At 41.8% G+C, this 22,971-nt stretch overlaps 1 protein-coding gene across 1 annotated transcript in view; it reads right to left on the bottom strand.

Annotated features, from left to right (window-relative positions):
• Nucleotides 1-5,164: 5,164 nt before the first annotated feature.
• PDXK (pyridoxal kinase) overlaps nt 5,165-22,971 on the bottom strand; it is a 178,660-nt gene continuing 160,853 nt past the window's right edge. The window contains exons 9-11 of the mRNA XM_029578220.1: nt 20,922-21,058; nt 16,558-16,624; nt 5,165-7,741 (exon numbers count right to left, since the gene is read on the bottom strand). Of these exons, the coding sequence (XP_029434080.1) occupies nt 7,629-7,741; nt 16,558-16,624; nt 20,922-21,058 (317 nt within the window). The 3' untranslated portion in view covers nt 5,165-7,628. The remainder of the gene's footprint in view (nt 7,742-16,557; nt 16,625-20,921; nt 21,059-22,971) is intronic.

Below are 22,971 nucleotides of genomic sequence, written 5' to 3'. Positions count from 1 at the left end.
AATAATGAGGCACCAAGTTGTGGGAGAGGCAGGGTTAAGTAGGGCTGGTCTTGGAGCCTTAAAAGAGTCGGCTAGAGCAGGAGTGAAAGTGGCTCAATGAAGACTTCTGTTGGTCGGTGGAGGGGGGGGGGGGGGGTGGGATCGTTACAGCTAGTAGGAGGAGTAACTGAGCAGAGCTTCTTACCTGCTGCTACTGTTTCCTCTGTCAATTTCCTGCTGCAGACAGAGCTGTGCAGAGCTGCTCAGTCTCACAAAACTATTATGGGGCTCAGTGTAGTTCTGACATCTACAGGAAGCAGCAGTAGCAAGTAAGAAGTGTTTTTCATCTGATTCCTCTTGCCGGATGGAGTCGATCCTGAGTGGGGAGGGATATAGTAATGCCAGGAAGGTGGGGGGTGGGAAGGTAGTATTGGTGGTGGAGGGTGTTAGAGGGAAGAGAAGGTGTGATATAGGATAGGGGAATAGGGAAAGGAAGCTATGGATGACAAGGGTAGAAGGGAAAATAGTTATGCCAGGAGGTAGGAAGGAAAGGGATGGTGTTGATGCCAAGGAGTGGGAGAGAAGGTGGTGAATCTGTGAGTAGTTGGAAGGAAGGGATGGTGGTGCTGCCAGGAGGTGGGGCTGCCTCAGGGGCTAAAACACACAAATAACAAATATAACTAAACAATATAGGATATACAAAATAAAATCATTGAAATCTAAGTACATATAAAGTGGTAGCATATACAATGAAAGACTCTTTGAGAGCACTTACAACTGGAGTGGTGAGTAGTGCAACAAAACAAAAAAGAACGAAAATTAATGACAGTATATGATTTTACCTGTATGTAGTCAGTCTTTAATGTATATGAGTATATGTATATGAGTAAATCTCATTTTTGAGGATAATGTCCTTCTCACCTTGGAAGGTCAAACTAAGTTTCAATGACGAGCACCTGAACGAGCTCCTACAGGATGAACCTTTCTTCAAAGACAATAATGGATTTGAAGGTTTTCTCAAAAAATTGGAAGAGACTATTAACATCAACAAAAGTCTTGTAAGAAGCAATCTCCATGCTTCAACTCTCCTGGACTACTGCAGATATAAAAGAATACCCAGAGGTTTACGTGGAAACAAATCATCAAGCATGTTCAAAGAGGATACAGAATTCATGATCGCATGGGAAGCGGTACTGAACAAATGTTCATTGGACTTCATGATTTTAATTATAAAGACTTCAAAGAAGAGAGAACAAAATTTGAAAAGGACACTTGATGAACAACTTGAATATCTTAAAAAGAATGATCTCTGTTTTGAAATAATTCATGAGGACTATAAAAAAACTTAGATGATTTTACACGTGATTTGAAAAAACGTTAAATATGAAAAATTTAAACATGATGAAAATGATTACAAAAATCATAGGGGTACATTTTCAAAAACAGCGCACACGCGAACAAAAGTATGCTGGATTTTATAAGATACGCGGGTAGCCACGCGTATTTTATAAAATCTGGGTTTGGCGCGCGCAAGGGGGTGCACATTTGTGCAACCTGCGCGCGCCGAACCCGGTGCGCGCTGCCTGTTTCCTCTGAGGCAGCTCCGAAAGTGGAGCGGCCTCGGAGGGAACTTTCCTTCCGCCTCCCCTCACCTTCCCCTCCCTAACCCACCCCCCCGGCCCTATCTAAACCCCCCTACCTTTGTCGGCAAATTTACGCCTACCCGAGGCAGGTGTAAATCTGCGCGCGCCAGTGGGCTGCTGAGGCGCCATCACCCAACCCGGGGGCTGGTCCGGAGGCCTCGGCCACGCCTCTGGGCCAGCACCACGCCCCCAGCCCCGCCCCGCAACCCCCAGACACGCCCCCTCCCGCCCCTTTTACAAAGCCCCGGGACTTATGCGCATACCGGGGCTTTGCGCGCGCCGGCGGCCTATGCAAAATAGGCGCGCCGGCGCGTGAGTGCCCTGCGCATGTAAATCCGGCCTGATTTAAGTGCCAATTGTAGACCCTATGGGCTGGATTTTACAATGTTAAGGGGGATAAACAGGGTTTCAAAAAGATGCAAAACTGTTGTTAAACATAGGGGTATCAAATGCTAGTTATTTACTGTTGTGTTTGACGTTTCACTTCTTAGTTATAATCCATAGTTGTGTTAAGTTCATTTATTCATTTAATCTTCAGGTTGGAGTGGAGGGTGAAGTTGTTGTGTTGTTCATTGGGTGAGTTGGTATGCTTTGTTGAACAACCATGTTTTTAGATCTTTTTTGAATGTTTTTAGGTTTTCTTGAGTTCGGAGTTCAGTTGGTAGGAGTTCCGAGTTTTGGGCTACCTAGAGATATTGCTCTCTTTTGGGTTGAGGTGAGTTGATTGGAACGCGTAGGTGGTGTTTTTAGAAGTCCCTTGTTTGCTGATCTGAGGTTTCTATTTGGGGTATGTAGTTTTATAGATGAGCTTAGCCAATTTTCTTGTTTTTCATATATAATTTTATGAAGGATGGATAGTACTTTGTATTCAATCCTGAATCTTATTGGTAGCCAGTGTAGTGAAATAAGTATTGGAGTGATGTGGTCGTGCTTTTTGGATCCAGTGAGGATTCTTGCAGCTGCGTTCTGTAGGATCTGGAGTGGGCGAATAGTGTTTAAAGGTAAGTTGAAAAGGAGTGAGTTACAGTAATCTATGTTGGAGAAAATTACTAATTGAAGGACTGATCTGAAGTCATTATTGGAAAGAAAAGGTTTTAAATGGCGGAAAGTAAGTAGTTTATGATATCAGTCTTTGATTTTTGTTGTGATATGGTTTTTAAAAGAAAGTTCTCTGTCAATTATTACTCTGAGGTTGCGAGCATGATTGGAGATATAACCGTATTTCATTAGGTTGAGTGGTGGTATTTGAGGAGAGTTGATCCTTCTAATAAAATCATTTCAATCTTGTCAAAGTTGAGGATGAGTTTTAAGTTGGTTAGTATTTCCTTTATATTGCTTAGGTAAGTTGTTGTTAATTTGTATGTTTCTTCTAGTGATTTTTTAAAATTGGGATTAATATTTGAATATCATCCTGGAATAACATCCTGGAAGTGTGCTGGGCAGATGAAAATTATTATAAAATTAAAATTTGAGCCTGGCTGAGCAATGCACTGTGAACTATTTGCTTCTCTGACAGGGGGCAGGGAGAATAATTATCAAACAGCTTGCTTAGCAGTAAAGTCTGCGTGTACACTGGACATGCCACTTTACTGAGTATTTTTAAAGTGAACCTATATGCATAAGATTCTTTGAAAATTCTTGTGTAACTTGGTTGAGGACATGCGCACACACACACTCACCTCTTCAGAAGGTATAACTTAAATGTGTACATTTACATATGAGAGTAATTAAAAAAAATTTACACGTAAAATTGGGTTTTACACATGTAAATGCATTTTACACATGTAAATGGCTTTTTAAAAATTGCTACGATAGTAAGTTACATTTCCTCATGTAACGTTTTTAAATTCACCCGATACTTTTTAAAATCAAGAAGTAGGCGCGTTAAGTGCCAGCTCCTCCTCAACTCCAACCTGCAAAACACTTCTTCTCAGTGCATGTAAAAGGACATGTAAAACCGGGTTCCGCATGCTTTGAGCTCAGTTCAATTGAGAACTGCTATTTAGGCACATAAAAAGGACATTTTAAGGTGAATTTTCAAAAGTTGTGCACGTAAAAAAATAGCACCTACACGCGTAAAATAGCATATCCACGGGTATATGCTATTTTAAAAACCACAACATACATGCGTAAATTTGCATGTGCAAAAATGGGGTGGGTGAGAAGTGTTCCAAGGAGGGACAAAACATTTTGCGACTTAAGTTGCTATTTTACAACCTGCCAAAGTGAAGTGCATAACTCTTAGTTGCATATATTTACATCTGGTTGTTATCTGTCGTAAGTAAACATCTTAAAAGTGAAAAAATGAATGGGTGGGGGGAGGGGATCTGGATGAAATGGGGGAACTTCAGGCTGAAGAGCCAGGATGGTCTTCACGAACCGCAGATGGACTGGGCAAACTGGTAGACTAATTGGTAAAACTGGTTATTTCATTGCTGCACATGTTAGAAAATCCCCTGATTTACACCTGAATTATGGGAGGTAAATGCATTTAAATAACAGAAGTAAAATCTACTTGTGTATCCCTTTAAAATTTGATGTAGAAATATGCAGGTATATCATTTGTGCACACTTATCTGGCTACGTTCTGAATGGGTTTAAAAAAGGTTTGGGTAAGTTCCTAGAGGAGAATTTTCATAAAGTGCCATTAGTCAATAAGGAATAGTAGCTTGGGATCTATTTAATGTTTCAGTACTTGCCAGGTACTTGTGACTTGGATTGGCCACTGTTGGAAACAGGATGCTGGGCTTGATGGACCCTTGATCTGACTCAGTTTGGCATCTCTTATGTTCTTATCCAGCTAAGAAACGCCTTTGCTGCTACTTAGATGGACAAATTTGCACTTAGCTGGATAAATCAGAATATAGACAGATAAGTGGTGACACTTAGCTGGATAAGTCTGAAAAGTGCTACTTGTCCATCTAAGTAGCGCTTTTCAGATTCATCTGGGTATACAAGATAGATGGACAAGTGGCGTTTTTCAGACTTATCCGGCTAAGTGCTGCTACTTAGCTAGATAAACGGAACTTATCTGGATAACTGCCACAACATTTCTGGATATGTCTGAACTCGTGTGGCTCATGGTCTTAAATTGTGAGAATTTTTGTGCGGATATGTACTCATATTTTATAACCTGCACTTATTGTATCCATGTAGGTTATTAAATACAGTAGGAACTTTGCATGCACCTACATACATGTGTAAATGGGTGCATGTGAGCAGTTTTGAAAGTTATCTTCTTGATATGCATGTAAATGGCCTTGAAAATTACTCCCTCAGAGAGCTGCATCTTGCTGTCCCAGTCTCTATGACCTTGGTCTACAGAAGACAACAGGGGAGAAAAATGAAGATCATCACTCAACTGTGTATGGAGCACCTGATGGTCAGACATGAAAGGAGCAAAAAGGAGCAGAGTCTGGGATCCAACAGCTGCACCAAAAATATTCATTGCATCTCTCCATTTTTTATTCTAATTGTGAAAAGGAGAACATACTGAAAATCAAAAGCTAAACAACTTATTACATCCCACAGTACAGTTTAACTGACAATTTTATTATAATTTTATTATAATTTTTCTCAGCACAGAAAGTAAAATCCACTCAATACAATCATCAATAATTAACAGGTTACCAGATGATGAATTATCCCCATCACACAATATTCTGAGTAGTTCCAGTCCCATTCTCTGCTGGTGCATGGGGGCCTTGTACAGTACAATAGATATTTGCTATCAACAATAAGTGAAAATTTAAATTTCTAGTTTAGATTAAGACATGATAATAAACAACAAATTCACAGTGGGTCACCCAGAAAAGATTCAGGTTCCCAAGAACAGTCCCCATCACTTCCACCATAAGTGGGAATCGTATGGAAGAGGGGATCATGATTTACCTTGTGTCTTAAATCAGCAGAGAGCTCTGAAGATTCATAAGGAAAATGTGTCTGAGGTTCAGAAAAGTGTACCCAAGAGAAGTTACTGACTGCTTCCTAAGAAGAAAATTCACGAGAGCCCATCTCGCATTCTAGAGGAGGTCACTGTTACCTTACAAATTACAGTTTAAAGACCTTTACCATGATCACTTTAAAGATCCAGGCAAAAAAACGAAACTTTCCCCTTTCTTGATCTAGAGGGAAGGTGCATTGTGAAGAGGTCAGGCCTGAGCATGTATATTAAGGAAAACCTTAATGTTCTCCCTCAAATCTTAGCAAAAGCCTGGTCATGCATTCTCTCTTATTCTTTCATTGTGAACCCGATGCACGCCCCACAACCTATCTGTGAGACTGTGTGCCTTCCCCCCACACAAGTAATAAGAGTAATTATGTGCTCACCATTTATTCCAGGGGGCAAAGGAGTAAGTGCTTGGCATTAATCCTGTGGGGTGAGGGAGAGAATGCTGCACTGTGACAAACTTTGAACATCAATAGCGGTGAGGTGTGATATAAAAATACATTTATTTTATTAATCTCGCTGACAAGGGAGAGAAAGCTTGGCATTAATCCCATGGACACAGACAATGCTTTTCAATGAAAGGGAAGTCATAGCTAGCACCTGAATTCTTTTTAAAAGTGATAAGTGTGCCTCAGTCCCTATACCATTAATGTTATGTCTTCCTATTATTGACACTTCTTAGAATATACCCAACAGGTGGGACACAGAGGATGTAATACAAGTGACAGAAGAGCAAGCTGGATACATGACAGACACAGAACTGGTGACAGCTTTCTCTCAAGCAAAATTATTAGTATAATAATGAAAATTGTTTTTTTTTAAATTAAGAACAAGGTAGGAGACCAAAACAGCAGGAAACAAGGTAGGAAAAAAAAAGAAGGGCTGTTTCAGTGTTAGGTCCATGTTTTATAAATGTATATAAGGCTTCACTTCTCATTCTCCTCATCAGGCTCAATATTTATATCTTTATTTTTAGAAAATATCTTGTAATTGGGGAAAAATAAGAATTTAAAACCCTGAGCGTAAGGTCTAGGTGAGTAAGAGAGAGTACTGACATCAAAGACACCTCTGACCTAGAATTATTTACACTTATAACCTGCTTCTTGTATCTTTCAAAACCTACTCCCATTCTATCTGCGCTTATCCAAGCTCCCAGGAAAAGTGCTCCACCCAAGCTAAAAGAATAATTTATGGTTCTGATGCTATTGAATAATTTAACTATGAGGCAATGAGGGGGGGGGGGGGGAGAGAAAACTATGTTGAATGATTTGTGATCATTATTAAAGATCTAAAAATTATGAACCTTAGACAAAGAAAAGTCTTATTGATCCAATGGCCCAAAGAAGTTGCTGTCAACTGCAGTGGCATGAGGTTCTCCAAATGATAAGCACAGACTTTATCCCTGATGCCATAATGAGGTCAGAGCATGCCTGACACTTCCATGTAATACAAGACAGCATACAATGGCCCCTTTAGTGTCCCCATTTCACTCCGCACCACATCCCACTTCAGTTCTATCTGCACAGCCAGCTGAACTCCCACTTCTCTCCTCACAGCATGCTAAACCTTACTTAATTTGGAACATGTGGTTGTGAAACGGCGTCCTGTAGTCAGTTATGAAACACGTATAGACAACTCCTCATTCACGTTATATCATATTGGCACAAAATAGTTTATACAGTCCAACACTTGTCATTTGCCTATCCAAATCCTGCATCACCGGGCATGGGAAGAACCACCATCTTATCATGGAATAGAGAAAGCTCTTCCCTTTCCCTCACGGTACTAACCATCTTGGCGATATTTCACTTCTTTTCTCAGAGAGATAACATCTTAATCCATTGCTGGCCTCCCTCTTTACTTTTTCTGATTCTTCACTGAAAAGGAATGGGAACTTTACTGGCTGGAATGAGCATCTGGTGAATTTCTGTCCATACCAGGCAGGAGTACAGGGACTGTGAGGGATTCTGGCACAAATCCAAGGCAAACACTGCACAAACAGGAAGGAGAATGAGGAGAACGAGGAGATGTGTGTTCACAGGAGACAGCCACAACTTTTATAACACAGTTGCCTTGATTATCAGCTCGGGGTTTTCTATGTCCTTCTTGCTCTGTACCATACGCAACTCCAGCTGGGCAGAGGATGGCTTATTCCCTTTCCCAGCCAGTGCTGAAAACAAAGACAGGAACAATTAAAGAACAAAATTTCAGGTCTCATGACTACTATGTCTCTCTCTCTCTCTCTCTCTTTTTTTTTTTTTTTTTTTTTTTTACAGCACCAAAATGCTCTGATATTCCAACAGTCAGATGCCTATTTGTACCTGCAAGCAATACAAGACAAAAGTGCATGGGACAATGATCACAGAATACTAGCACAGGATATTGGGGTTACTGTATACAATGTCCAAAGCTGAGCCATAAGGGTGTGCTAAGTTAAATTCTTGGATTCTACTGCATAGATTGTAGTATAAGAGGCTGGCTGATTACCTATAGTGGGTATTCTCCATAGATAGCAGAATAATCAGCCAAACAAGTGGGCTCCATCATCATCATCCAACAGCAACAACATGGGGCATTTCTTTTGCAAGACTGGGGCAAAACAGCACATAAGGTCAATTGATGCCATAGTGAAAAATGGCACAGTAGTGAAGGAGCACCTAGGGATTGTTCCTGGCCCCATCAGACTCCAGGGAGTTAACAGTAAACCTTGGGTAGGCATGGCAGGGGGAAGGTGGAGGGGAAGGAAGGGAGGGGGATTTTGGTCACCAGTGGATGGGGCTTCTGGCCTGAGGGGTGAGGCATAAGAGTAGTTATTTTTTTAGCCCAGGTAGGAATATAGGAGGAAGTAGGGTGGGTGCTGCTAGGGTTTTTAGCAAAGTTGGGGGTAGAGATTTTCATGGACCTTGTGGTCTCTTTAAAAACCAACCCCAGTAGTATTGTCAGGTGCAAAAATCTCCAGCTTACATACTGTAGGGTATGCAACAAGGACCAATAAACATTTTGTGAGAAGATGAGGCACTGACAAGAGACCAAAAGGCAGAATATGGTACAGGAGATAGTGTTTCTCCACTAGGAATCAGAGAAACCTGCTATGACTGAGACATTCATATACATATGTATCCTTGAAATCCCGACTATTCCCTCATTACAAATTTGTTCCTCCATTTTCTTTAGTACTAGGAAATACCTACGGTAACATTTCATCCTCTCTCCTGCAGTGGTACAGGTTGAAATACCCTGGTCTGCAAAAGGTAGAGAGCGCTTCTTTTTTAAAGCATTTCCTGGTGAGGAGAAAAAGATATTCTCTTTGGGATGGGAGGGGTAATTTGGTGGGACTTTCCACAACCTTTATCTGTAGCCTCTCTCTACTATCCGGAGAAGCCAAAGGCAGTTCCTCTGGTACGAAGACTGGGATTCTGATTATGAGTTCTGGAACAGGTCAAAACCTCATTCCTAGTTTTGACTGAGTTACTGAATGGAGCTTTGAGCTTCTGTGGTTGCATTGGAGAGGCCTCGATCTCTGCCACTGCCAAGGTCAAGGGCAGAGAGGAGAATGATTCTTTGGAGGGAAAAACTATCTTCTTAAAGCACCACTTGAGTACCTCCTGGAGGTAGAGGGTGGATTGGAGGTAGCAAAGGAGAGCATCTAAAGTGTTGAACGATGGTCCTTTATTAGATTCACTGCCTCCTTGACTTTATCTCCAAAGAGATTCTCTCTGTTACATGGCATGTCAACAAGCCTCTCATGGACATCTGTCATGAGATTGTACAGGTTCCAATTTCCATGACTGAAGCTCTTGATTCCATCTTGAACACATCATATGTTGAATGGACCAGGTGCTTTCCACACTCCTCCACTTAGTTTTATGGGGCAAAAGAAGTCCTTCTGATTCTCTGGGGAAGGATTCTGTTGTGTCCCGCGGCCATGGCAGGCCACGACCGCGGTCCCCTACCTCAGCAGCGACCCACCGCAGCAGCCTCCGGGGAAACCCCTGACCGGGTGCGCGGTGCCCCAGCGTGGGCCCCTGGCCTGACCATCGCGGGGAGAGCCATCCCTGCTCTGCCCCCGCGCCGTTCTGCAGTCGTTTCCTCCGCGGAGGAAATCAAAGATGGCCGCCGCCATCCTTAGGTGCGAGGCCGTGCCCCCTTCACCAATTTAAAGGGACCTGATCCCTTTAACAACCTCACCTGTCCTGGATCAGCCTGAGCAGAGGAAGTATTTAAGGGAGCTTCCTCTGCTCATTCTCTGACTTGGCAACGTCCTCCAGCGTTGTCTTGTCTGCTTACCTCGGTGAGTTCTTGAGCTTGGATCCCTGTTCCTGTTTCGGCTTGGTCTTCCCGGTTCCTGACTTTGGATTGGCTTCGGTACTTCTCTGGTGTGCGACTCGGATTGGCAAGCAGTAATTCTCTGGTGTGACCTTGGACTGGCAAGCATTGATCCCTCGGTGTGTGACCTCGGCCTGGTAAGCGACGACTCTCTGGCACCTGATCTTGGACCCCTCCTGGACTCCGTCTCCAAGGGCCCACCTAGGTCCCAGCGGTCTGGGTCCCTACGGGCTTCTCCTGGGGGGACCGCAGACTTCCAGGGTGAAGCTCCAGTCAGCCCTTGCACAGATACCACGACTCCTCTGGGTCCACCTAAGTCCCAGCTCCTCTTCTAGTCTCTTCATCTGTCTGCAGTCATCTCCGCCTCCAGAGCAGAGGGTCAACTGCGCTCCTCTTCTGTTCAGCCTCGCCACCCGACGAGAGAACCTCCGCAAGGTATTCCATCCTCTCATCGGCCCAAGGGTCCACAAGCCTGAGCTTAACAGATTCAGAGACCCTCAGAATCTTTTGCAAAATGGAGTGCATATGTTGTTCATGTAGATATGATAAGATGTCATGAAGGAGCTAAGTATACACTCTGAGATAACCTTTCCCCTTAAAGTGCAATGTTTTAGACTCATATCTCAGGGGGCATTGAAGAATGATTATAAGACTTCTTAATATTTTCAGACTCTTGTGGTTTAGTCATTGGGTGAAAGTCTGAGCTCACTTCTGGATGCAACTTCTTGGTAGTGGGCAAGGTAATTGCCTGAGTCTCCCTGCTCTCAGCTTCAAGCACTGAAGGAGTACGATGCCTTAGGAGGATGATCAGTGTTATGTCTTCTTAAAGTCAAACTCAATGTGGAGGAATCCTTCTTGCACATCAACAGGGGAATTTCCAAATCCATTTACATGGGTAAACAGGCTGACTGAAAACTGCCCACTGTACACATGGGTAAAACTAAGCATGAAGATCAACAAAGCAAGTACTTTTACCTGTGGGAAAAGTAGGTGGGGTTAGGTCAGGGAAGGCAACAATGCACATAGTTTTACATTTTCAAAACTACACACTTAACAGGTGACTTTTCAAAGAGTTGCATGTGGAAGTAAAAACCATCTATATGCATATATTTATTTAAAAATGTTTTTCTATACCGTCATTAAGCTATTTACCATCATAACGGTTTACAAAAAGGCACATATTAAAAAAATCGTTAATACTTAACAGAAGTGCCAATAAATATCCGGTAACATATAATTCCATATAAAGGCTATTTGATTAATGTCATATATTGTCCTTTTGATTCTTGTCTCATGGTTAGATTACATGGAATTCATTCTTGTACTTTCAAGTTTATCTACATATATGATCCTTCCACGTGCAATTAGGATTTTAAAAAGAAGTCACATGTGCATGTATATGCGCGTACTCATACACGTGTAAAAAAGGGTGTTAGGGATGTGTTTGTGTGTATATGTGTAATGACCTATTTTCTAAGCGACATTTAAGCGTATATCAACGCCAGACTCGTATCAAATACAAAAACGCTTTGATCATATTACACCTACTCTAAATAATTTAAAATGGTTGCCAATGTTTGAACGCATTTGGTATAAAATTGCCATGACCACATTTAAACTGCTTAGTCCTGATTCTCCTTCCTGGTTAAAGATATATAAGCCAACCCGTGACTTAAGACCCTCTCAACTAGGATTTTTAGACATACCTTCTGTACGTCTTGCTCGTTTATCCTCAACTCAAGAAACTTCATTCTCAGTAGCAGCTCCATCTTTGTGGAACTCATTACCTTGCAATCTTTATATACAAGATAACTTAAAAAAATTCAGATGCCAACTGAAAAGTTTCCTCTTATAGCAGGCCTATGGCTAGTCCTAAGTTAACAGATGCTGTTCAGATGATGTTTGTTTAGCTGACAATTATTGTAAAATTCTGACTCCCTCTGAAGGTTGCTTCTTCCTTAACGTTATGTTTATCTTGTGCCGTCACTGGATGATCTTTATTTATTGTTATGTTTTTTATTATGTATGTGATGATATTAATTAATTTTATGTACGGTTTTCTGTAAATCACTTAGACCTATTTTGTGTAAAGCGATCAATAAATTTTAATAAATACAAATATAAATATTCAGAGTAGTTAAATCACAAGCGGATTGTGATACATTACAGGAGGACTTTGCAAGACTGGAATATTGAGCATCCAAATGGCAGATGAAATTTAATGTGGACAAGTGCAAGGTGTTGCATATAGGGAAAAATAACCCTTGCTGTAGTTACATGATGTTGGGTTCCATATTAGGAGCTACCACCCAGGAAAAAGATCTAGGCATCATAGTGGATAATACTTTGAAATTGTCGGCTCAGTGTGCTGCAGCAGTCAAAAAAGCAAACAGAATGTTGGGAGTTATTAGGAAGGGAATGGTTAATAAAACAGAAAATGTCATAATGCCTCTGTATCGCTCCATGGTGAGACCCCACCTTGAATACTGTGGTCCCCGCCCCTGAAGCTAGGAGTCAGGTTGCGACCAGGGGTGGGGTGGGGGATGTCGACAAGTCCGGGGTGGGGGCAGCGCAAGGCAGAAGCCTAGGGCAGGAAAATGGGATGGATACAAAGCACCATCCTGTTTTGATGCAACTTCGTATTAAGTCACTAAGTCCTGGAGTTCACTGATTGCAAGATGAAGTAACTGCATCAAAAACGCAAACTTCCAGGTCAGGTACTTGAGTTCACAAGAGTCTGAATGCTTGAAGGGCACTCATCAGCTGGGTTAGAACCATATTGCTATTCTATGAAGCAGGAGGCTTTAATTGAAGCTAGCCCTGCATAAACTTCACGACGAAAGGCTGAACAGAAATGAGGTTTTCTTCTATAAAAGGTGGTGATAAGTGAACAGAGCTCATTTTCATATCTGACAGACATATAGACGGTATTCAAGTAATGTGTCTGAAGCAAGAGAAAGATCATGGTGTTTGCTCTCACAGCATACCACCTCTATTTAAAAACATATAATTTGATAAGACTCATTCCCAAAAGCCAGAGGACCAGAGAATAGATGTTGGGGTGAAAAAATGACCCTTGTTTATAAGTAATTGGGCTTGGGTAATATCTTAGCCTGTGGAGAAGCAGCCACAAAAAGACAAACCATTCCTGACAACCCTTTGGCAATGTTGCTTAAGAAAATGTTGTAAAGAACCGGTCCAAGGACTAATCCCTAAGACACACTGCTAGTAACACTTTCCTCCTTGGAGTGAACTTGATTTATCACTACCCTTTACTGCCTCTCACTCAACCTGTTTCTAAGCCAATCAATTACTCTAGGGCAGAGGTCAATAACCTATGGCATGAGTGCCATGAGTGGCATGCAAGGCCATTTTTATTGGCAAGGCAGCATGACACGGCACTGAACAGCAGCCGAGTGGCCACTGCTGCCACTACCCGAGCTGCAAAGGCATCCCATGCCTGGAGATCTCTCTCTCCCACCCTCCTGCTGGCAGCAGGAATCACGTTTAACTAAACATCTCCTGCTGCTGTGGGACCAATCTCATAGCTCTTATCGTGAGACTGGCCAGTGTCAGCAGGAAATTACATTTAATTAAACGCGATTCCTGCTGCCATGCTCTCCATGATCTGGCAGCCTGCTGCAGAGCCCATACTGCAGCACAATAAGTAGAGAAAGGATCTGGTGGCTGCCAGTGGACTTCATCCCACTGGTGGCTGAAGATGAAGAGACCTGGTAGTCCGCTGCAGAGCATATCCCATGGAGGCACAACAGAGATGGACTCCCCATCATGCTATTGGCTGAGAAGAGGCCCAGGCAATGAGAGTGTATGTGTGAGCCGATAGCTGGTGGATGTGTGAGCCTGTGTGTGTGTGTGTGTTATGAGCCAATGTGGGTGGGTGAGAGTGTGTGTGTGATTGCATGTGGAAAAGAGAGAGAGCTTGTGTGATTGCATGTAAGGGAGAGAGAGAATGTGGATGTATGATTGCATGGGGGAGGAGAGAGCATGTGTGTGAGTGAATGTATGTGGGGGAGGGAGACAGAGCATGTAAGTGTGATTGCAAGTGAGGGAAAGAGAGAGTTTTGTGTAATTGCATATGGGAGGAAGGGAGGGAGGGAGAGAGCGCGTGTGTGTGATTACATGTGGAGAGAGCTAGAGCTTGAGTGTTGTAGGAAGATATCCCATGTTTAACCACTGAAAGTACCCAATATGACTCATAATAGCCAACAAGGGATGCTAACAAGTATGCTGACAGGCCAAAAACACTGTCTCAGCTAAAGAAAATAAATTTTGCCCAGATGAGAACTTTAAACCAGAACTGTGTGCTTGTAAGTTCCTGTGTAAATAAACTAAGGCAGAGGGACAAGGCAGCAAATTTAGTTCATAAGGCATAAGTCACTGTCCAGCAAATGGAAGTCCATCGGGCAGAGGTTCCCCCAACCCATGAACAAAGGGGGAGCACTCTGAAATGGAGAAAAGTTGTTGTGGCTGATAGCCCTGGTCCAGACTGGAAGACCCCCTCCCCCGAGGAAAAGGGGAGGGCGAAAAGACCTGCAATGTGGCAAAGACCCTCCACCCCACTACATGATTATGTATGAGCTTATGCATACTTATCAGCTGGAAAGTATAAGATAGGAGCAAATAAAGAGAAAAGGAGAGAGGACCCAAAACAGCCCCAGCACCCTCTGCTATCAAGGAGGGAGAAGACTAGGTGGGGACAGGAGACTGGGGTCTGACAGTGGCATGGAGTCTGAGGCGGCAAGAAGCTGAGAGAGAAGCCCAGCAGCTCTGCCAGTATCAGACCCTAAGCAAGCCTCCTCCCAAGATGGTTCTCCAGACCTCCAACCAAAGCCTGCTTCAGAGGTAACAGAAGAAAATCTCCTGAAATTGAGACCCGGGGTAAATTAGTCATAAGTTTATTTATTTATTTATTTATTTAGATTTTTTTATATACCGGCATTCATGAACAGGTCACATCATGCCGGTTTACATAGAAACAAAGGGTGCATTGAACAGTAGAACTAGAACTAGTGCAAGGGGAAGCAGTTATAAAAAACCAAGGGTAGAATAACTGGGAGAAAGAGAGTAAAGGAACAGTGAGGAGTAGGAAAGAACTGTATGGGGTTAAGATCAATAACCCAATAATTATTTACATTATTTACAGTACCAGATGGAAACATTGTTAAAGGAAATGGCAGTGGTTATGAGTTGTCCGGGAAGGCTTGTTTGAAAAGCCAGGTCTTCAATCTTTTACGGAAAGTTGGTAGGCAAGGTTCTAGGCGCAGATTCGTGGGGATGGAGTTCCAAAGTGAGGGTCCGGCTGTCGAGAATGCCTGATCTCTTGCTGTTGTATGCCGGGTGGATTTTGTGTTCGGTACCTGGAGGGATCCTCGATGGACTTCTCTGATTGAGAGATATGAAGGCTGAGCGGATATTGAAGGTCCAGGGATGTAAGGTGATGGATTGACTTGTAAATGATTGTGATGGACTTGTAGATGATTCTGGCGTGGATGGGGAGCCAATGATTAATGATTAATTATTAGTATTAATATATTAGGCAGGCTAAGGTTTATGGCATGTTTTAAACCACCATTGGTACAGAACTTTCTTTAGGGTAAACGAGTGCTCAGTAGCAAGGATGTTAGAGACATGTGTTATCTTCTAAATGCTAATCCTGCAAAATCTGATAAATAAAAGTCTAATTCTGTGGAGAAAACATTGTCTTTTACTGAATTTAGGATTGTGAAGGGAGTTAGGAGGGGAACTGGACGTGCCCTGTAGCAGATAGGTTACTGAACCCCTAAAACTTATATAAGGAACTGGAGTTTTCCAAAGAAAGGATAGGCCACGCCCAACCACACAGATGACATCAGATGTGCAGTTAGATTTAATAGAATTAGAAGATGAAGTGTTTTCACTAAGAAAGAAGATGCGTAATAACAGATCTTTAGGGTACATGAGAATTTAAAAGACAGGTACCTACAATTAGGAAATGTCCACATTTTTACCTGACCACTCTGAGATTATTGGTTACTTAATCTAAATTAATCTTTAAGACATTAGCTGAATATGCTACCATTTTGCACAAGAGAATTCTTGAAAAAGGATAGCTCACATTTATAGGCACTAAATTAGAAAAAGATATTAGTCAGCTAAGAGGAAGAATAGATGGTATCATTGAAAAATGTTTGCTGCAGGAAGGAGATTGCAAATTACTGGCAGAAGAGAAGTGAGAACTAACAATGAAAATACAAGCCTTAGAAAAACAGATCTCTGAAGGACAGCCCACAGACCCTTGTTTAGATAATGTAATAAATAAATATATTTAAAAAAAAATAAATTCAGGAATTGCAGGAGGTTATCAGAAAGAGGAAGCAAATTCAGGGGAAGCTGCAGATCAGGTTCAGGAATTAAAAACCAACTGGAAGAGTCAGAAAAAAAGATTAAATCTTTGAAAACCCAACTAAAAGACCTACAACTGAAATTAGCTGTGATTGATAGCCAAAATACTGAATTAAAAATGTGGAACAAGAAGTTAACACAGTTGGAATTTCAGGTCTCTGAAAGAGTATTATAATTTATATCCAGTCAAGGTGTCCCAGCATTTAATAACTTATGTCCTAATATAGGCATTCATTACTATGAAACAGACTGCGTTACCTTTTGCACTCTGAATCGTCCTCTGAAGAACAAGCTGCATGGCAGACACAGTCTTCTCACAGGCCATCTGAAATCCAGGAGAGAAGCAATGCATTACTGTGTTTCACACACACTCTCATAGGCACCAGCCACTGTACAACTTATTGCAGTATCTCACAGCTACATGAAAAGAAAACAGTTACCATTCCAAACTCTATCCCCCCCTGTTTACCCTTAGATTGGAATTATTGGTTCAACATCCAAATTCCAATCAAAATAAAATATCTGAGATTGATATTCAGTGTCATTTTCTCGGCCAAGTTTGGACTTGGCTGAACAAATGGTGGAATTTGAAAATCCCACCGCACTGACTGGCTCCGAGTTAAGTGGATACATTTTATCCGGCTAAAATGTTATCCAGCTATATTATGTTATACAGCTGAAAAGCTGTCCTCAAGTTAGCTGGATAAACCTGACTAACTTTAAGATAGCTGGGGATATTCAGCAGTGCCTGTGCCGTTGAATATCCTTGCAAAGATAGCCAGATACGTTTATCTGGTTAACTTTGCTGGCTGGATAGCAGTTGAATATGGACCTCTATATTTATTCATCATTTTAACCGGATCTTGGATGGAAACTCTTCAGACACTGTATGTTGGATAGTATTTTTTTGGTCCATCACAATTTAAGGAATAAAGGAAGCAATGATCATTGCAAAACTGAGATCCTGGGATAAATTGCAAGGAGTGGCTGATCTTTGTATATGTAGCTAGATGAATTGCATTAGCCTACAAAATAGATCTTTTCAAAAGTATTGTATATAGGCAATTACAGTAAAAGCAAGACTTTGTATTTAACTGAATGCTCACTGGGTAGTGACTTGGATTCACTAACTGCAAAAGCTAAGATCCTCACTCACTGCCTCCATAACAACTCTGGCAACAAAAGAAACCAAAATAGCTACCCACCACTGACCTTTCCCAGGAGCACCTGCTCTATGGAACTTTCTCCCAGAGCAGCTCTGCCAAATGCATGACTACTAGGGATGTGAATCGTTTTTTGACGATTTAAAACAATCGTCAGATATATTTTAAATCGTCAAAAATCGTTAGAGCCGCGATACAATAACAATTCCCCCGATTTATCGTCGCCCGTATGACATAGTGAGGGCAAAGGTAGCACCGGTGCCATTTTGAATATTGGCAATACGGCCTGCGTGCAGGAGGTCGCTCCCGGACCACTGCTGGACTTTTGGCAAGTCTTGTGGGGGTCAGGAGGCCCCCCCAAGCTGGCCAAAAGTCCCTGGGGGTCCAGCGGGGATCCGGGAGCGATCTCCTGCACTCGTGACGTCGGGAGCCAGGAACCAAAATGGCGCCGGCGCTACCTTTGCCCTGTCACATGATAAGGGCAAAGGGCCACCAGCGCCATTTCTCTTAACGCAGCCGTGGCCAGAGAGCGGGAGATCGCGCCGGGTGCCCCCCACTGGACCCCAGGTAATTTAAAACATTTTGGGGGGGTTCGGGAGGGTGGGGGATTTGTTTTAAAGGTTCAGGGTGGGTTTTAGGGTTGTTTTGGTGTGCCGGTTTTTCCGCCCTCCCCCGATTTACGATTTTTAACGATTTAAAAAAAAACAAAACAAAACACGACGATCAGATTTCCCTCCTCCCCCCCCCAGCTAAAATCGATCGTTAAGACGATCGATCACACGATTCACACCCCTAATGACTACTACTTCAAGAAGCAAGTAAAAGACTAGCTCTTCTGCCAGGCCTTTAATGTCAAACTTATAACACTCTCCACCCAAGAAAGCATGCATTGAACTATATTAGCCATCATAAATTAAATGGCACTTTTTTGAGTGCCTTAAATGTGCTGCTACATCCTTTTCTTTTGCAGAGAAGTTTGCATATTTATTTTTAAGTTTATGCATTATTGTTGATTTAAAGTTGATCCACTAATATTGATTTATTTCTAATTTATTCTATTGTTATGCTGCAGAGTTGGAGAACGAAATTTGAAAGAAACCTTGAAGACAGCCGGAGCAGTGGAGGAAGCACTACAATGTACCAAGACTGGCCTGGAGTGGAAGGGACAGACGTGATGCTAGCAATTGTTAAAAATTAAAATGGTAGGAGCATAAGAAGTTGCTATACTGGGTCAGACTGAGGATCCATCAAGCCCAGCATCCTGTTTCTAATAGTAACATTAAATAGATTCCATGCTACTAATACTGGTAATAAGCAGTGTTTATTTCCTAAGTCAACTTGACTAATAACAGTTTATGGATGCTTCCTCCAGGAACTTGTCCAAACCTTTTTCTAAACCTAGCCACTTTCTCTGGCAATGAATTACAGAGCAATGCGGTGAGAAGAGTAACTGTAATACTTTTCAGATGTACCTCAAGGGCTGAGGTGGAGGATGAATGATATGAACAACCCAAGGAGGGGTACTGCAGGCATACAAAGTAATGGATGGACAGGCCTAGTGAAGAGCAAGAGTAGCCACTGGTCACTTCTTACCACAGGGGAAGGCAAATTGTAGGGGGAACAACGCAGACAGTCAGTGGGGGATGCCTGACCCAGTCAAAGGTGATGTTTGGCTGAGCCGATCATTAGCATATGGTTCTATAATGGTATCAGTAATGGTTCAATTTGTAACTTGTACAACTGTGGTAATTCTAGAGCTAACCCATGCTGACAAGCACTAACTCCCAAGGCATAGTGTGGGAAATCACAACCACAACCAAGAAAGAAGCAAGTGGGATGACTAGGCCAAAATCCAAGAGTGGTACAACGAAACACAAAGGTGCTGAACCATGAGAGAGGCAGGGAATGAGGAGCGGGATGGATCGCACAGCAGCAGTAAAGGATCACACTGTTTGTCAGTGTTATTAGTTCTTTACATTCCTTCCTGAACCTTAAGATCCTCTGGGCAAAATCTGTTGACTGTTCCATCATATCATAAATATCATTTACTAGAAACAACATCTAGGGACTTCTCTATAGCAGGCTTAAAATTATGGAACAATTTGCCCAGTGAGCTTAGAGAGAATGGTGATATTGGAGTTTTAGGAAACATTTGAAAATAGTTCTTTTTAGATAAGCTTTTAACTAATGTTAATTGCATTAATCCAGTGTTCCTCTGAATTAGTGTACTTTTTTTCTGGTTTGATTTTATGTCAATGTGTATATAATTTATTGATTTTATGATTGTAATCATGTTTAGAATTGTGGGCTATAAGAATATGTAAATCAATTAAAAAGAATAAAAATAATCAGTGACAAAAGCAACACCTACAAATAACACAGCAAGGTACTGAGTACCAATACTGTATGCATTGGCCCTCTGTAGCTGTATACTCAGTCCTCCTGCCACTCACATTGAAATTCCAGGAAACCCAACAGAGAGAGGTTTATTTTAAACAATACCAACTTTTCCAACAACTCTGGTGTCAGCCATGAACAATATGGACTCACAATGTCCCTTGTCATTGAGAATACCCGTTCACTAGGGACACTGTTTGGAGGACAGTACAGGAAATGCTGGGCCATCCTGGCAAGGTATTTGTATTTATTGTATTGTCTCTTGTGATTGATAATTGCACTGCTCTAATTGATGGTAGTTCAAGCAGCCCTCTTTCTTCTAATCTTAAATTTCTTGTTGGTTGATATATTCATAGCAAGAAATTTATCAAAGGTAGTGAGTTAGTAGTGAGCAGGTTACGAGTTATCAGTGCCACTCTAGATTGAACCCAGTGCTGAATAGGTAACCAGGGAAGATGTGTGACAGCTGACAATGTGTTAATATCACTTTTTGCCACAAATCAAACAAGCCATGGCATTAAATAATATCTGTAAAGGCTTAAGCATAGAAGCCAGTAATCCTAAATAAATTGCACTAGAACAGTCTATCGCTGGAAGCAGAGATGTTTGAAACACTAATTTAGTCTTCGGGTTCCAATAACGTTCTTAGACTACAGAGTACCTGAAGTTTGAAAAAAACACTCCTAATAACTGTTTTACTGTGATGATGAAAAGACCATCTACTAGCCAGCCATATCACAAGACTTATGGCATAGAGAAGAAATGGGAATTTATGATTATCCAAAGCAAAGACATCTAGGATGAACTCATTATTTGAATTTTGAATTACCATGGAAAATAGTTAACAACTGTATAATTATCAATATTCACACTTAATCGGTTAAGTTAACTGGATAAGTTAGACTTGACAAAGATAAGGTCTAACTTAGCCGGATATAACTTGTCTGGCTAAGTGGCTCCATGTACGCGGATAATTAGCAGCATAGCTGTGCCACTGGACATCCCTTGTGACTTAGCCAGATATCTATCTGAAGATTACCAAGTTTCTGGAATTCACCTAACCTTAAGATTGTTAGGATGTTGATGAGTCCAGGCGAGAAGCATAGCAGCGAACAAGTCTCCTGTGCCAACAAAGACAGCATCCACCTTAGGTATCTCCATGCGAATTCTCTCTGTTATCGTGGTGCCATTTGTTTTAGCTGAAAGATGACAGGAAGGGGTAGAACGCATAAAAGAATAAACCAAACTACAGATTACATGCAGCACCTGCAGCTAAGCTGCATCGCTGTACACTATCAAAAATCATGTGCAAAAATTAATATACTGCTTGCAGATCTTTTAAAGTACACTTCATAGTATGCACTGGTAGCACTATATAGTCATCAAACATCACATCAGATGCTGTTCCTGCAGCTACACATCAACAAAAATACATATTATGTGGGGCAATTTTCAAAACTATACATATTGTTGAACCAATTTTCAAAGAGAAAGCACACATGTACATTCCCTTTACAAATTGACTAGGAAAAATGTACCCACAGAGATTTGTACCATAGATTTGAAAATCCCAAATTATGCATATTGTTTCCTCCCAAATGTAACCCCTACCTTTGAACCCATGAACATTACTCACAGGTAAAATTATGAACATTGTTGATTCCAAAGCATAGTTTTACCAGTTTACAGGATGACAAACTTTCAAACAGCCTTGGGCATTTTAGCTTTTACCTGAATAAATACATTTTGAAAATTGCCCTCATATGTTCTCACTGAACTTCTTTACAAAAGCATCATGGTAATTTATCAAAATACATATTACATGCTGGTCCCTTCTCCCCCCCCAATCCCCACCCACTTTTTAGATCTTAAACTCTGGTACCCTAACCCAGTGAATTTTCAATGGTTTGATACCTTCAGTTGAACAGTATGCCCTTTGACACTGTGCATCCTGACTAGGGTACAAAGGAGTGCAAACTGTATGGCTGTAGATGCCCGCTTCAGACAGCTTACTCTTTCATTTAAATTGGAATGCCTTGCATGCAAGAATATGCCCAAGTAGAGATCCAATCTTGCATGCAAGGCCATTGTGCCACAGCATGCGTTATAGCTGCAGGTACCCACCCCAGAGAATTGCTACAAAGGGGCAGACACCTACCGCTGAAGAACATGCACTGGCACGGTAGCACAATGCCCTTTCTTGAGAGATTGGAAGTGTATGGGTGATTGTGTGTGTGTTTTCCCTCTCTCTCCTCCTTTGCAGCACTCTCTCACCCATATCTGCATGTGAGTGGGTATTGGGGGGGGGGAGGGGGACAGGTAGTGTTGCAGGTTGGGGTGTAAGTGGTATGTGGTGGGGGGAGTCATGCCAGGGGTATATTTATGTGCATGCGTTTGGCTGGGGCCATTGAAATTGCTTCAGCTGGCATAATGCTAAAAATGTAATTCTTGGATCTAAGGTGGAGTAAAAGTGAACTCATATTTCTGGTAGCCATTGCTGTGCCCATGTGGTAGGATATTTCTACCACATGGGCATATTTATGTTAGCCAATAGCAAATATGAATGTATTTCATCTTAGATCAAAGAAAGAATTACATTTCCAGCATAAGCTCTCTGGGGCATGCACCTACAGCTGAACAAAGCGTAAGCTCTCTGGAAAAGGTTCCTTTATAAGAACATAAGAATGTAAGAAATTGCCATGCTGGGTCAGACCAATGGTCCATCAAGCCCAGCATCCTGTTTCCAACAGAGGCCAAACCAGGCCACAAGAACCTGGCAATTACCCAAACACTAAGAAGATCCCATGCCACTGATGCAATTAATAGCAGTGGCTATTCCCTAAGTAAATTTGATTAATAGCCGTTAATGGACTTTTCCTCCAAGAACTTATCCAAACCTTTTTTGAACCCAACTGCACTAACTGCACTAACCACATCCTCTGGCAACAAATGCAGCTTTATTGTGCATTGAGTGAAAAAGAATTTTCTCCGATTAGTCTTAAATATGCTACTTGCTAACTTCATGGAATGCCCCCTAGTCCTTCTATTATTCGAAAGTGTAAATAACCGATTCACATCTACTCGTTCAAGACCTCTCAAGATCTTAAAGACC

This window comes from Rhinatrema bivittatum, chromosome 15, assembly GCF_901001135.1.
Source record: "Rhinatrema bivittatum chromosome 15, aRhiBiv1.1, whole genome shotgun sequence".
Classification (NCBI taxonomy): domain Eukaryota; kingdom Metazoa; phylum Chordata; class Amphibia; order Gymnophiona; family Rhinatrematidae; genus Rhinatrema; species Rhinatrema bivittatum.
The sequence above is the reverse complement of the archived record's forward strand: the minus strand, read 5'-3'. Positions and strand labels throughout refer to the sequence as shown.